At 58.7% G+C, this 15,468-nt stretch overlaps 1 protein-coding gene across 4 annotated transcripts in view; it reads right to left on the bottom strand.

The window, feature by feature from the left end:
- PTPRU (protein tyrosine phosphatase receptor type U) overlaps window positions 1-15,468 on the bottom strand; it is an 86,792-nt gene that overhangs the window by 49,643 nt on the left and 21,681 nt on the right. For all 4 annotated transcript variants that reach the window (XM_068917307.1, XM_068917305.1, XM_068917304.1 and 1 more), the window contains exons 3-8: window positions 13,450-13,721; window positions 13,189-13,270; window positions 12,328-12,443; window positions 11,910-12,084; window positions 10,448-10,741; window positions 2,227-2,535 (exon numbers count right to left, since the gene is read on the bottom strand). In XM_068917307.1, coding sequence (XP_068773408.1) covers window positions 2,227-2,535; window positions 10,448-10,741; window positions 11,910-12,084; window positions 12,328-12,443; window positions 13,189-13,270; window positions 13,450-13,721 — 1,248 coding nt within the window. The remainder of the gene's footprint in view (window positions 1-2,226; window positions 2,536-10,447; window positions 10,742-11,909; window positions 12,085-12,327; window positions 12,444-13,188; window positions 13,271-13,449; window positions 13,722-15,468) is intronic.

Genomic DNA, 15,468 nt, shown 5'->3' on the forward strand with positions numbered 1-15,468 from the left:
AAAAAGCGCCTCGGAGATTAATTACCTTGTAAGCGGTAGTTGTGAGCTCGCCGGGAAAAGGTTTTGCCCAGGAACAATAGGCTTTGCCATAACGCGGCTCGTTCCCGGTCCTCGCTTAGCCGAGTTAATCGTAAGCCGCGGGCGAGTCTCTGAAAGCTGGAAGGATGCTCGCGCCGCGGGGCCGTTCCCGTCTCGGGCGGCGCGGGGCACCTCCGGGACGTCGCGCTCGGCCAGCCCCGGCCCCCGGTCCGACGACGGCAGGATCAGGCCCGGCCGGAGCAGGAGCGGCGCTGGCGGCGGACCCGGCCGAGCGGTCCCGGAAGGCAGCCGAGCCGTCGCTGCGCGATGGGCAGACGCTAATCGGGTAGCGGAGAGGGAGCCGGGACGTCAGAGGCGTTAACGAGCCGTTAGCGGAAGTTTTCCGCATCTCTCGCGGCCCGGCCCCCGAAATACCGAGCCAGCTCGGCTCCGTTAGGACGCCGTGCGGTCTCGCGTTTCACGTCACGCCGTCCGCGTCTCCAGCTCCAGCTGCGCGAGGCCGGGGCGCCCGGCGGACGGACCCCTGCCCGGCGCGGCGGGCGGGAGGAGAGCAACGCGGGGCGGCCCGCGGCCGGCCAACGCCGCCTGCGCTCCGGGCAAGCGGCAAAACGCCGCTGGGCAGGGGCACGCGCGGACCCAACCGCGACGGCATCCTTGGGAAGGGGCGAGCGGGATGGGAATAACGGATGCTGAAACCCACGAGTGCCTCCTGCCGATGGCACTGGCACCTCCGGCAGGGGAATGCCCCCCCCCCCCCCCTTCTGGGGGTCCCAGCCGTGATGGGTGCTGGGACCTGGCAGTGGGAATCACAGAACGGTTGAGGTTGGAAGGGACCTTTGGAGACCATCTAGTCCAACCCCCCTGCTCATGCAGGGTCACCTGGAGCACGTTGCTCAGGACCGTGTCCAGACGACTTTTGAATATCTCCGAGGACGGTGACAGGGGTCGCCAGCAGCGGCTGGCGGTGGCTGGGGTGACTGTCCCACAGCACGGCTGGGAAGGAGAGGAGAAACCGTATTGCTGAGTCTAGGAGCAATACTGCTAGCAAACAACCAGGGCAGGCTGCTCTTCAACGCACACATCCATCCAGAGAGCTCATTTGTACAACCCCAACCTGCCTGAGCACGCACTTAACTGGGGCAAAACCATCGGGGAAGCTGAACAAAGCCGCTGGCGGAGGCACGTTGACCTCTCGTTAACAACGCGCTTCGCACAAAGCTTAATTTAACCAGGCTGAGCTCTGCAGATGAAAGATGTTACCTAAATGCAGGGCATTAACTGTTTTAATCGTTATTGCTAGGCTTTGATTCCGCAATGTCAGACGGACAAGGACCTTCCCGTGCTGGGACACGCCGTGCCGGCAGCAGGGGAGCACCATGACAAAGGGACGCAGCAGGGCAACCCACCCCGACCTGATCACCCAGCATCAGGCAGGGGGGCTCCCTCGCAAATACGGGCCAAAACCACCGCTCGGCACAACTCAGGCCAGGGAAGTCACAGCCACAGACCCCACACGGCTGACTCCTGCGCCCTTCATCAGACAGGGCATAGCTAAAAAGCTCGGCTGTAAGGACAAGGGCAGCAGTTCTGAGGTTACGTAGGATGTTCCTCCTCCAGAGCAAGCAGTGCTGCCCCAGCAAGCTCTTCCCATGAAGCAAGAGGGTGGAGGGAGCAGCTCCGAGGTGTTTCAAGGACTGCCCTCACGCTCCTTGCATCTCCTCTTCCTCTGTCCCTTCTCTTACTCCGCTTTTCACACGCTGTCCTTGCATCATTGAAGCTTTCCAGCTGTTCGTCCCCACACAGTCCTCAATACCCCTCCCTCGCTTCTGGCACAGCTGTAGGCACGGGCATTGTACCGTGGTCTACACCCTCGTCCTCCCAAGCTATCCCCAGCTCCTCTCCTCCCCTGCTGCCATCACTGCTGCCTTCACTCATCCCCCCTTGCAACACCCTGGGTCTCCAACAGCCTTTCCCCACCCCGGTTAGAGCAAGTCGCCATAGGAGATGCATCACACACGGAGACGAAAGTTGTTTACTTGCATCACGGCAAACGTGGCAAGGTAAACACCTCCGCTCGCCCTCGCAGCACCTGCTCCAGCCTACGGAGGGACATCTTGAGGCTGGTGCAGGAGCTATCCCGCTGCCTCCCAGGACAGCTCGTGCACATAACAAGCTACGTGGACTCACCATCCTCGTCCGTCTGGAATACCATCTCTTTGCCCTCCTTGCGGCCCTCGGGGTTGGAGAGGATGAGCTTGACGTGGATGTTTTTGTAGGGCAGCAGGTTTTTGATGGTGTAACGGTTCACGTTGCGCTCCATCTTCATGCATTCCCGGAAGGTCTGGTTGTGGCCGGTGCCCACGAAGTAGCGATAGCACAGCGAGACCGTGTAGGTGTGACATCGGGTCACGTTGTAGCCCAGCGGTTCCCACTGCAGTGTCAGCTGCCTGGACTGGATCTCAGAGAAAGCAAGGCCTTTGGGGGCTCTCATGGGCTCTGCCAAAGGAAGAGAGATGGGGAGAGATGAGCAATACATCAAAACATACCCAATACGATGGATGACAAAGCCGGGAAGGACCACCAGGGATCCCAGTTTGGTGTCTCCATCTCCTTCCCACCCAAAGCTGAGCCGAGAAGCAGCACAGCTGCTCAACAGGGAGCAACGTCTCACGCCAGCAGAGTCAACAGAGCCTGGAGCTCAACCCTTATTTAAACTGAGGCCGCATTCACCCCACCGAAATCGCATATGTTGTCAGCTAACGCTCCCTTGGAGTGCGGGAGCAAGACAGGCATGTCCGGAGAGCAACGCTGACCTCCGAACCGGGACTAGTCCAAGGCGCGAGATGACTTGTTGCCCTGCAAAACAAGGCTACGTACATCACTGGCCCTCACGGCAACTAATATTGCCAGACCCAGCAGCCTCCGTAGGCTCATTTTCCCCCACGAACCTGAAATGGGACACCAGCCCCACTCCAGGAACCACCACGAGGGCTCGACCTGCTTGCAAACCACGCACTGCACCCAATCCGTAAGGTGACCGTGGCCACTTCCAGAGGGCTCTGCCTTCCCGGCGGGTGGCCGACGGTGGGGACCGGGAGCGCTCAGCGCTGCACAGCACCCTGACAGGGCTCTGCAGGCGGAGTCCAACCACTAACATAATAGGCCTGCATGATGGGAGCGCTCACCTTTTCATCAAGCTCGTGCCAGGCTCTCAAAAGGACAGAGACAAAGCGCAGTCGTTGGGAAGAAGTTTAATTAGTTATCATAATTGGCATCAGTAGAAGTCTGATTTAATGGGGAGCTGAGGTCTTTTGCCAACAGCGCGCACAGAGGTGGTTTGTATGAGCCGTGGTAAATTCCTTTAGCTACCCAACAGCAGTGGGAAGGATGCCCATGAGGCCAAGGCTGCTCTCGTGGGATGAGCCCTGCAACAGGGCTCAGCAGTCCAGAGCCCAAGTGACACTCTGCTGTAGCTTGGTGACACACTCATCGGGACCCCCAACAACCCTGAGGGGCCAAACAGGTCCCCAGCCAAATCACCTCCCCCAGATATCACTCCTAATGGATACTTCAAGCCAGTCCCTTTGCTTCAAGTGTGCACCACACTCTGCAAAATTGGCACGTACGTGTGAACTGAGCATCCACATCAACAGCCACCAGACCTGGCCCTGCATGGGGCATCAGACCCCCCCCCCACTGTCCTGTACAACTGACTTAGGAGAAAGGCAGGAACTTTACAATGAAGGGGCTGCAGACCAATTGGAGACCCCCTGCCTGCCCCATCCGTAGAGCAGATCCTCGAGGAGTCCCCAGATGGCTGCCAGATTCCCACCGGATTCGCGCCGCAGAGGGGTTTGCACAGGTCAGGGTTGCAGGGGATGTTTCCGAGCATAACTGCAGGCGCTGGGCTTCAGCTGGCCAAGGGACGCTGCTCTCACCCCCGGGTGACACCAGGAGTCACAGCTCACCAGGGACAAAAGCCAAGTCCTGCTGCAGACCGGGTCAGGCACGGCCCAGGTCTCCAAGTCCTCGACACCTCCGTGCAGCCCCACGCATCCCAGCCCCAGCATTTCCTCCTTGCCTAACGCCTGCTGGCCCCAGGTTTTAATGAGCCCTGGGGAAGGGAGAACATGGCAAGGAAAGGACAAGGCTTGTCTACATGGCGTGTCGGAACCAGACACGCAGACGAGCATTTGGAAACCCCCCCGGGGGGAACACAGTGAGTCAGCTCCCGGCATTGTCATTAACAGGAGAGAAGATTTCCACCACTATCACCCACGAGGGCTGTGACTCATCGGCAGCACCCCGGCCCCAGCCAGCAAGCGTCAGCTGCTGCTGAGAGCCGTCGCTCTTCGGCAAACAAGGCGCCATCTTCCTCACCCAGGGGACCACAGGATAAAATCCTGGATGTCCAGCCTGGATGTTCAGCACAGATGGAGAGGTTTCAAGCTAGATGAGATGCATCCCGTCGCTGCGAAAGGAAGATACCGCTCATCAGCTGCCCATCGGGGAATCACAACGGGGTGACCCCGACTCCCGTTTCCACCTAGGTGTGCACAAAGGCGACCGGCTCCTGGAGGCATCTTTGCTGCCACCGTAACACAGCCCTTTTTAGGAAGTGACTGTATTTCTACCGCGTTTGCATGCCTTTCCCTCTGACCATCCCGCTCCTTGGTGCAAAACTGCTGCCCGTGATACACACCCAGAGGTGCCTGAAAAGCAGCGCAGTACCAAGAGGGCACGTTCGACCACAGAGCAGGAGCGGGTGACAAATCTCAGCCCCGCTGCCCACAGGCGTCCTTCGTGTTGGGCTGCGAAGGCGCATCTTCTTGGGCAAGCGGCACCTCTCCACCTGCGTATCCCCCGCGCCTGTGCAGCCTCCACCAGCGTCCCAGGGGAAGTGCCGCGCACGGTGCTGGTACAGAGCCAGGCTCTGAGCTTCCCAGCTCCTTTTCATTCCAGTGTATTCGAACGATCAGTGGGAAACAGACAGCCTGGCACCCCAGGCCAACACACGCAGATTCGGAGAGTGGTTCAGCAAGGGATCAGCTAACAAGGATGTCTGCGGGCATTAATATCGCTGAATATATCCATACAATTAGTGCCAGCGCTGAGCCGCCTGTGCTTACAGTTGCTAATACAGCTGTATTACACGCAGATGCGCCTCTACAAGCGGCGTCAATCACAGCCGATGGCACCCAGCAGTGTCGGGAATCTCCCCTCGCTCCAGGGTTCGCCTTGGGTGTGGGATGCTGCACGCATGTGTCGATCCGGCAGCTCCTTCCAGGCAGTCCTCTAGGGCTGGATCCTGGAGAGCCTGTTGTCTTCATGGGCGGATCCAGCAATAGCAACGCTGCAGAGAGGTCCTGGTGTTTAGGAGAGATGGCACTTTGCAAAGAAAGCAGGGCTGGGGACCAAAATGCAGGCACCTTTTGGGTGGAGGAACAGCAGGACACAGGGTGAAAGATGTTATTATATCGCACAGGAAGAAGACTGGGACTGGGGGCTGCTGAAGGTGAGTCACTATTTGAAATGAAATATGGGGACACCAACAACTTCAAACAGTGCCCGTCATTGGCTTAAAGGCAAGAAGAAGAGCTCGGCTTCACAGCAATACCTATGAAAGTTACTCTGGGAGAAAAGCTCTCACTAGCACCTTGCCGCAACTTCTGGGTTAGCGTTTATACCTCCCAACCCGCTCCCGAGTCCGCGCTGACTGCTGTCCTCCCTCAGTGTCTGCAGCCAGTGTCATCGAGAAAGGAACACCAGAGGTGGCCCAGCCTCCTCGGGCTCCCCAGCCACCCTGTTGAGAGCCGATTCTAGCCTTTGGGACAAACGTGGAGCAAGACTTGAACGTGAATCTCTGGAGCAGCTGCAAAACTCTTGATTACACCCCCAGGGATGAGTGGGCACCATGCAAAGGGTGACCTGCTCAGACTCCCCAGCAAAATGGCCAGAATTACTGCCTTCCAGCTCAGGGACAGCCCAGAGACCTCCAGATCCTGGATTTATCTCACCCAGCTCACAAGACTTGCTGGAGCCCCAGTATGAGGAGGAGGCACTCATGGGCCAGGTCCGATCATTGGCTCAGTCCCAGCTCACTAACACGAGTGGAAAGAAGGCAACCTAACTCCTCGTTCCTCTCCAAGAGACTCTTCCCCAAGTCATCAGACATCAGAGCAACCATCTGGAGCTGGGCACAGCCGAGTGGGGGCTGCAAGGGCATTGCCCACTTATGGACCCAAATGTCACTAAAAATCACCTGAGCTTCTGGCCCGCAGGACTGAAGCTCTGGGTGAAGCTGTGCACTGGGCTTGCGGCAGCCATCTCCAAATGAGTGGTTGTGACACAGCCCTGTGACTCCAGTGACGGAGCCTCCTCTCCATGCTTGTGCCCCCAGGGACGGCACGGGGAAGCTCTCATCTCTCTGTAAAAGCATTCAGGCTTTGCCAGTCAAAAACAAAAAATAAGCTAATTCCCAGAAAGGCTAAGCATTTCCACCACTTCCAAAGCACAAGGACCTCCAGTTTTTCATGTACGTAATTCACAGGCCTAATGGGCCCCAGGGCTGAAATAGGAAGAGAAACCGAAGAGCACAATCCTGACCTGTCATTATGGCTGCAATCACTGCCCGGCTGACAGTAGTTAAGGGTCTCGTCATAAGAACTGCTCCCGCGAAGGGCTGAGGAGCACAACAATCATGTCCATCCTTAATATCTTCTTGTTCCCTTTGACTTTGTTCAATTACCGAGCAGTTAAACCCCCGGCACATCAAAGAAGGCGGTTGCCATGGAGTGTCTGAAACTCCAGCACCGGGATGCCTCCTGTCATCTCGAGACCTTGTGCAACCTATTGTCAAGGCAACCGGAGCAGAGGATGTCCTCGAACCCAGGCCATCCCCTCGAGGCTGCCACGGGAAAGGGTCTGAGGGCAAACTCCTGAGGGAGAAATGGGTTCACCAGCAGACCGACGTCCCTGAAGAAATACTATCCCCGTCATGCAGTGGCAGGGTCACCGGACGCGCCGTGCTAAGTTGCACCGCAAGCTCTGCTGGGGCCCTTTTGGCAGCAGCCGGCTCCAGACGTGCCAGAAGACACTCCAGCTCACTCCTTCCTCACCAGCCACCCTCAGGGGTGACAGCGAGGAGACTTGGCAGGGACAGGGGATGCCCCAAACTAGCAAACCCCACCCAGAGCGCTGCTCTCAGTCCAACACAGCACTCAGGAAGACACTCCCATCTCTGCCACGGCGGGACCCATGGAAGTCCCCCGACCTCCAGGGACACGTCCACCATTTGGAAGCGGCATCGGTCAGGGCAGTGGGACGCTCACCCACGCTCATGATGTCCACGAGATGTTAGCTAACCTGCAGGTAGCTAACTCCTGGTAGCTAACTTACTGGTTCCTCTGCCTCTGCAGGACCACAAGGGCATGGCAAGTGCCCTCAAATACATCTTTATGCCAACTCCACACTATCATTTGTCAATAGGATGGGTTACATTTCAAGTTGTCTTGCAGCTGTCTCCCCTAACCACCCACTTGCCTAGCTGTGAGGCTATTTCAGTATTAAAATGGAGCTGTACCTCCAGGCCAGTCCTCCTCTCCGGGCTGGAGGCACAGCCGCGGCACAGCAGCCTCACTGCGCCCCACCGACTACATCCTCCAAGAGCACACAGACCCCAAAAAGAGAGGGACAGCAGTCAGGAACACTGGTCCCTCCCAGCAGGCCAGGGCTTTAGGGATGCCCTGAGCTAGATCAGGCCCCAGCTTTGTGGTCCGGGCTCAGCCTTGCCCAGAGGGTTAGCAGCTGCGTCTCCTGCCCTCCTCCTGGCCTTCTCCCATCACCAGGGACTGAAACTAGCAGCAGATGCAGCTGATAAGTTTGAGCATCACGTTGCTGTGCATTTCTGCATCAAGGTCATGCTACTTTGTCTGGCAACTGTTGACTCTGATTAGCAAAAATCCACTGTCAATCAGAGCTCCTGGACTCGAGCTGGCATTTTCAGGCTGGGTGGATATGCAGCCCCTCCGTGCACGCTGCTTGCGTTGGATCAAGACTCAGCTCTCATCAGAGCACCCTGCCACCCTCCAACCAGCCTGATCACAACGTTGGTTTAATTAGAGGTCCCTCCTGAGACGTCGCGCACAGCTGCTAAATTGGGCTGCTCAGCTCCGTGCCTCTTTGCAGAGCAAGGCGACAGAGCAGTCGGGCAGAGAGGGATGGCTAACGAAGAAATGGCTCTGCCTGGCTCGGAGAGGGAGGGAGAGGGAATCCCAGCCTGGAAGCTGCGCTCACCAGCATGGCTTCAGCCCGGGCTGCTGCTCTTACAAGCCAGCTAATTATGGCCCAGCCTCCACTGGGCTCCTCAGCCGTGCCAGCCCCCCGAAAGGCTCTCGGCTGAGGAACAGCAGAGCAGGGTGAATGCTGCCGGCAGCTGCTGCTAAAAAGGCAATTAAAGGCAGACCCATGTGTCTATCTGCTGCGGTCAGAGGCAGCGATGTTTCGAGCCAAGCTACTGCATGCAGCCAAAGGTCCCTGGACTTTCCCTGCCTCGAGTTTCTCCTGCCTGAGGATGCTCCCAGCAGGAGCTCACTTAACGGCTGGCTCAGTGAAGCACTGGCCAGCCCAGCGCAACACTGGCATCTGTCAAAGCTGGAAACCTTCACCAGAAGGATGGAAGCGGACAAAGTCACCAGACTAGGACTAAGAGCTACTGCGTTTGAGTCTCAGCCACCACGAGGAGAGTCCCTGTAATGTATCACGCCACCTCCTTGGTCCTCTGTCCCCTCAGCCCTGTGTGGCTGACAGGACACCGAGAGCCCCTCAGGTGGGGTGGGAAAGCCACCACCACCCAAGGGGCCTGTCAGGACCCAGCAAAGTCTTCTTACATTTCCTGTGAGGAGTCTCCCACCCGTATCACATCCTCCTGAGAGGTACCAAACGTTCTTGGTACCTGTGACACCTCTCTTCTAGGAGAAGAGAGAAAAAGCTGCTTTTGCTGGGTCCAGACCCATGAGCCCTTCATCTCCAGTTCCCGATAGAGCGAGGACAAAGGAAGGTCATGAGGCAGCAGAGCTGCCCAGCTCTCTTCCATCCCAATTTCCCTAATGCAGCATTCTCCCTCCACTGTCTCCCTTGCCACCAGCCTGCCCAGACAGACCTCAGGCTCCCCGTGGCTCTATCTGTGCAGCCAGGAGGGCATCCTGAAGGGCCACCTCAGAAGAAGCACGTCGTCCCTGGCCCTGTCCAAACAGCAAGGCCAACCTCAGAGCTACACTCCTCGCTCAACCCCATCCCATTACCCCTCACCAGGAGGACAGATGCTCCAAGTCCTTACAAGATGCAGAAACACACTCTGGAGCCAAACTACAGGCTGGGGCAGAAGCAGCACCTCACTGTTCCTGGACTATTTTTAATCCTCCTGCTGCCAGTGAGCTCTGGCTGCTGCTTTACGCAGTGGCTGAAGCAACAATCATTTATCAGTTTAACGTGGCCCCTGTTAGTGTATTCAACTGCAGACACAGGCTGCAGAGGCAGACCCAAAGGAAGGCGTTCTGCAGGGCTCTTTTATTCTTCTCGGCTTGGATTTCTCATTAGTACCTGTCTAATTGCAAACTGATAGCACAGAAATACAAGCAGCAAAGACTTCACCCCTGAAACCAACCAAGGACAGCAGGAACAAGGACCTTCACAACAATTCTCCAGTGTGAGATCTGTTTGGGGCAGTGACAGCTCAGCCAGGAGAGCTGCTCTGGGTACCATTCATCCAGACAGGAGATTCCTGCTTCCCGTAGTTCATTGCCAGTACCCGTCTCCCACAGCCACTGCCCATCTCGGTCTCCTGGCAGAGCAGCCTACGTGTCCCAGGTACGTGGCCCCTGTGAGCCGAAATGCTTTTAGCCTTCTTCTAATAGGATCGTTTCAGCTGAAGAGGGTCAAGCGACAGTCCCACAAGCAGAGCAGAAATGGGGCAGCCGGCTGCAGCAGGCTGGGGGAAACACCCTCTGCACCCATCTCAGCCTCAGCCAGACTCGCCTACCCGTGGCTCGGAGGGGCAGCAGCAACAGAGCTGGGCATAACGACAAAATCCTGGGCACTCAACCCCCTGGTGACATGCATTTCTCCACCAGGTCCTAGTCCCTTCTCCCAGCCACCACATGGACTAGGAAAACTGGACACCTGCTTTAAGCATCAGCTTGTATTCCCAGACCTACGCTTGTGGGAGGTCTGAAACAAGCCCGCTTCCAGCCTTCCCGCGACCTCCCCACTCCAATTTCCTGCGGTCGCCCCTCGAGATGCCAAGCAAGCTCCGTCCAAGCACTGGGGACTCTGCTGACCTTGGCCAACGCAATCCCACACCAAGTCCAGCCGGGAGCACCGGGCAGAGGGAGGCAAGCGCGGCGCCTACCTGCACACTTGGTCCTGCTGATGAGAGGTGGCCCTGGCTTGCCCGTGCCTCCTTCCCCGGGGCGAGTGAGTAACACGCTGATCTCGTACTCCGTGTCGGGATCCAGGTGCCAGAGCTTGTAGGTCTGCATGTTGACTGCGTGCACCTCCGACCAGGGCCCCGAGGTCATGCGGTACTCGATCTCCTTGCGCACGATGGGGCCGTCACCAATGATGGAGTTGGTGTTGAGCTGGATGATCAGGTAGGTGGAGCCCGCGCGGAGCAGCTGCGGGGGAGCAATGGGTGTCGGGGGCTCTGGAAGAGAGGGAAGACATGGCACATGGAGCATGCCCCTCTGGAGACAGCTCTGCCAGCACCCCTACTGCCGCAGGGCCCAAGGACTACAAAGCCAAGCCAAGACACCCTGCGCAAGCAGGGTTATCTCCCTGAAGGACCCCCTGCGCCAATCCCACCACTGCAGGTCCTACATCATCTCTGCTTTTGCTGCGCATCTGCAGTGCAAGGGCCTGAAATCCCAGAGCCAACTAATATTCAGACTTTTTCCTTCCTTGTCTGTCTGAGCCTTGCTAACACCAGGTCAGATACGGTCTCTCTCAACCAGAGGAGCCTCCCTGACTTCATTTGGATTTCCACCACTGGGAACAACCTTTTCCTCTGCCTACAGTCAAGACATTCGCAGTCTCTCTTCTCATCCAAACCTTTGCACTTCAGGGTGCAGGATAAACTCTGATCTCATGCACAGAGTGCAACTGAAACAGAGACGGGGATGCGCGCTGAAGTATCAGAGAGCACAATCCAGTCCCTAAATTTTAGCCTGTGAGATAAATCCCTACACACATCACTTGTAGTGAGGGCTTAATAGCCCAGGCAGCAATCCAGTTTCATCTGATCAAACCTTAATTATTTTTATACGATACACTGCACAGCATTCACTAAGGTCCTGCAAAGTTTCATCGTAATTATTAATTCCCAGCTACTACAATCAAAAGTAAATGCATAAAGGCAGCTGGGAAAGGTAGTGTCCTTGCTTTATGGTGAACTGTGTTTACTGACTCGTTCACGCTGGTCACAGCAAATAAGTGTGATCCTCCTGCCTTGAGGAAAATGCCTTCCTCCTCCTCTGGAAGCAGGAGAGCAGAAACAGCCCATGCAACCAAGCTCCTGCCCCAGATGTGATCCAGACTCGAGCTACAGAGCACCAGGAGGAAATTATCCACATTTTAAATTTCAGGAAACGGAGGCCCATACAGGGGAAACGATTCGCTGAAGGTACCAGCCTCCACCAGCGTTGAACACAACAACGATCCCATAATCTCAGCCTAAGGCTCAGCCCTTGCAGCCTCGTGGCAAGTTGTTTCCTACCACTGGGCCTCCGTTTCCCCGTTCGTTCACAAGGGCCACGGAGGGCAGCCCAGCACCACCGCCGGCTGCAAAACCCCACGGACAGCGGCACCTCGCTCACCTTTCACGATGAGCTCGGCGAAGTTCGAGACGCCCGAGCCCCGGACGGATTGGGTAACGCAGCGGTACATGTCCTGCTCCCTCTTGGACACCTCGTCCAGCTGGAACGTGGCCAGGAAGCGCCGGTGGCTGATGTGCTTCACCGAGGCGGCTGGCACCACCTCTCCGTTCTGCCTCTGCCCGCCGGGGAGAGAGAAGAGATGTTAGAGGGAGGCACAACCTGACCTCCAGAGCCACAAAACGGGCTCTGAAGGACGTCTGGTTAAAGAAGGGAAATTCCCCTTCGTTCAGTATCTTCTCCCATAGGAAGGGGCCTAAAGGAATGGCAGACGGGATGCAGAAGGTTAACGGTGGAGGTGGTGGTGTCTCATCCCCGGTCAGAGGCAGCCTGCGCAGCATCAGCCCATCCATCCGCTTACCTGCACGAGGAACCTCTCCGCCTCGGAGGCCTTCCCGGCGGCCACGCACTGGAAGGTGGCATTCTGCCCCGCGTTCACCTCCACGTCACCCAGGCGGGAGAAATGAGGAGCTTTCGCTGCCGGGAGACACGGAAACGGAAAAGTCACCAGGTGGCCGAGGCTCTCCAAGGATCTGCGTCCGTGTCGTAGCGCTTCCACCTCAAACTCCAGAAAATCCCAGGGCTAAATCCTGGGGCGAGAGCTGAGCTCCAGGCAGGACGCCGCGGTCATCTGTCTGTCAGAAGATGAGCTCCCCGTTCCCAGTGGGAATTTCAGGTGGTCCCATCCTGACCAGCCAGGGCTGCCCACCTCAAATGGCATTTTTGGGCCACGCATTCAGCCTGTGCTTGTCTAAGCTTATACGTTAACTGAGCAGAGGCTGAAGCAGCCCTGGGGCTTTGCGTCAAGTGGAGGAAGAGGCTTTTTCACAGGGAGCAACACATCCCTCAGAGCTGTTGGTCATGCAGAGAAACAAGAGCTCCCAAACTGGAGTCCCGGGGGTTACACAAGGAGACCGGAGCTTCGCTACCCCATCTGACAACAGGGCACCCAGGTGCCACCTCAACGTCCAAGCCCAAAACATAGAGAAGCAGGGTCCGGACCCCTCAGCCAGGTGATGGCTGGCCGTGCCCAGCTCCCTTGGGTGACGGGAGGGAGGAACCAGCCTCAGCTGCCCCTGGCTTTAGCCCATTTTACTGCTCCAACCAGCATCGTCCCACCGGGCACCAGCTCCTAAACCCTCTGCCTGGCCCGGCTCGGTGACACCCACCCAGCTGCCATCCCGCAGCGCCCACGCTCGGCTCCCGGCTCTGCCATACTCACAGCACGGATAATTCAGGAGCAAAATGTCATCCAAGCCAAGATAGCCTCTGCGCTCGCTGGAGACCACCGCCTCGAACAGCACCTGGGGCACCAAGCACACGGGGGTCACGCTGGAGCCTCCCTTGGCCCCTCACCCCAAACGCGGCCAAGATGAGGCTTTCAAGGTGGCGCCCACCTCGGTCGCGCTACGGGCAACGGGACAGGGGCGAACCGCCGCCGAGGCCACCGGGACGGTTGGCCAGGACTCGGACCCGTCCTCACCTGGTACTCGTTGGGCCAGAACATGCTGACGGCCAGCTCGGCCTGGTGCCACTGGCGGCCATGGGAGCCGGAGGCGTTCCAGACGGCGCGGCCCAGCGGGCCCCCGTTCACCTTCACGTAGGCGTTGAGGGCGCCGGGGCTGTGGCCGTCGCGGCTGTACATGAAGTAGCTGAACTGGAGGCAGTGGGTGTCATTCTCGCTCAGCGTCTGGAAGAGCAGGTGAGCTCGCTGGCCCGGGCCGTGCTGCGAGGCGTTGACCATCAGGTAGGAACCTGCAGCCCAAGGGCAGGAAAGCGTGAAAACCTCCCAGGAGAGGACGCCGGCAATCCGTTCGGCGCGACGGCGCGCTCGGCGCGGCGCTCTGCGGACAGCCGGCGCAGCCCGGCCCCACGCGGTGTCCCTCCCCGCGGCGGAAGATGCTCAAGTCCAAGCCCAGGGCTTGGAAAAGCCGCGTCGACGGCCGGATCTGCCTCCCCACGGGGCCGGCAGCCCGTCGCATCCCGCTTCCGCCAACCTCGGGGCCTCCACAAAGCTCCTTCGGTCCCGAGCGCGGCTTCGGCTGGGAGCCGGACCCACTTTGGGCAAAAAGCGGCGTCTCCGTGGTCTGTCCCACCTCCCGGGCTGCGACGTCGCTGCCTCCCCTCTCCGCCCGTCCCCCAAACCGGGAATTGCCGTTTTCCCCCCGGCCGTGCCCGAAGCCGTCGGCAACGAGCCCAGGAGTCTGGGCCCTTCGCCGCGGCTCCCAGAGCACAGCAGTGCTCGAGTCCCGGGACAGGCGTTGCCCTGCCAAACCGTCCCCAAAGAGCCGAGCCGGGGACGTTCCCTCCCTTTTAATAACGGCAGAAGCTGTAAGTAACAAAGCGAAGGCGTTTATTTAAACCTGCCATTGTTCCCTGACAGTAGCCCTTTTAATTATTAATAGCTTTCACCGCTGCGTAATTTAACCGGGTTCAGGCGCTTGCCTCCCAGCAGCTCGGTCAGCCAGCGGGCGACCGCGACCGCCCCGGCCGGCGGGCGCATCCTCACCCGGGGCGCAGCGGTGCCCGTCGCCGCGCCGAGGTGCCCGGCTGGGAAGTGACCAAAAGGGGAAGGAAATCTCGGGTCGTTAGCAAACGCTAACTGGTCTTAACGCAACGCCGCGGCTGCGCGGGCAGCGGCGCGGCAGGGCGAAGCTGGCAAGGGTCCCCGCGCTCCGTATTTTTCCTCCTAAGCGTTTTCTTCCCAGCGTTGCCAGGACTGAGGACCCGGGTTCGTGCTGCTGGGTTTTGCAGTAATTACCTCATCCCTGCAACGTCTTTTTCCCCGTAAATTAGCGCTGCTCGCTCCCAGTCTCCACTTCACCTTCAACCTCGGGCTATAGGTTGTTTGTTAGGTTTTTTTTCTTGATGCAAGATAACGAGGAAAAAAATTTCCCCAGAGAAGAGCAAGCGCTACGGTGCACAGCGACGTCAGACGCAGCGGGGACCGTCGGCCCCGCCGGGCAGCTCGCGATCGAAGCCGAAAGGCAACGGCCGAGCTGTGCCGGGACCGCACGCGGCGTCTTGCCCTTCCTCGGGCATCCTTTGAGGATGCGTCCAGTTCTTCAGCTCCGAAAGGCTAACAACGAACGGGCAGGCGCTGGCCCGCGCGGCCAGGCGCAATTAAGGAAGCATCGTTCTGCAGGGGTATTTAACCGCTTAAAAAACCGGGGAGGGGGCAAAAGGATAGGTGTGCTCCTTGCGAGCCAGCTCCATGCAGGCATCTTGAGCATCATCCTGCTCCAGGCAGCACCTCCGGGTCGCGGCACGCCGCCCGTCCGGATCTGAGCCCGCTACCTAGGCCCGCTCATCTCAGCGGCGTACGGGGCCCCGGCTGAGGCGACGCAGCCCCGTGAGTCATTGACAGCACGAGGGTGAGGTGCGCCAACCCCTCCGGAGAGCAGCGGGCAGCGACAGCGCACAGAGCCCCGAGGAGGCGGCGGGGCAGCAGGTCGGCCAGGCGACGGAGGCTGCCTCCCTGCCCCGCGACACCTCGGGGGCG

Source organism: Struthio camelus, chromosome 23 (genome assembly GCF_040807025.1).
Source record: "Struthio camelus isolate bStrCam1 chromosome 23, bStrCam1.hap1, whole genome shotgun sequence".
NCBI lineage: Eukaryota > Metazoa > Chordata > Aves > Struthioniformes > Struthionidae > Struthio > Struthio camelus.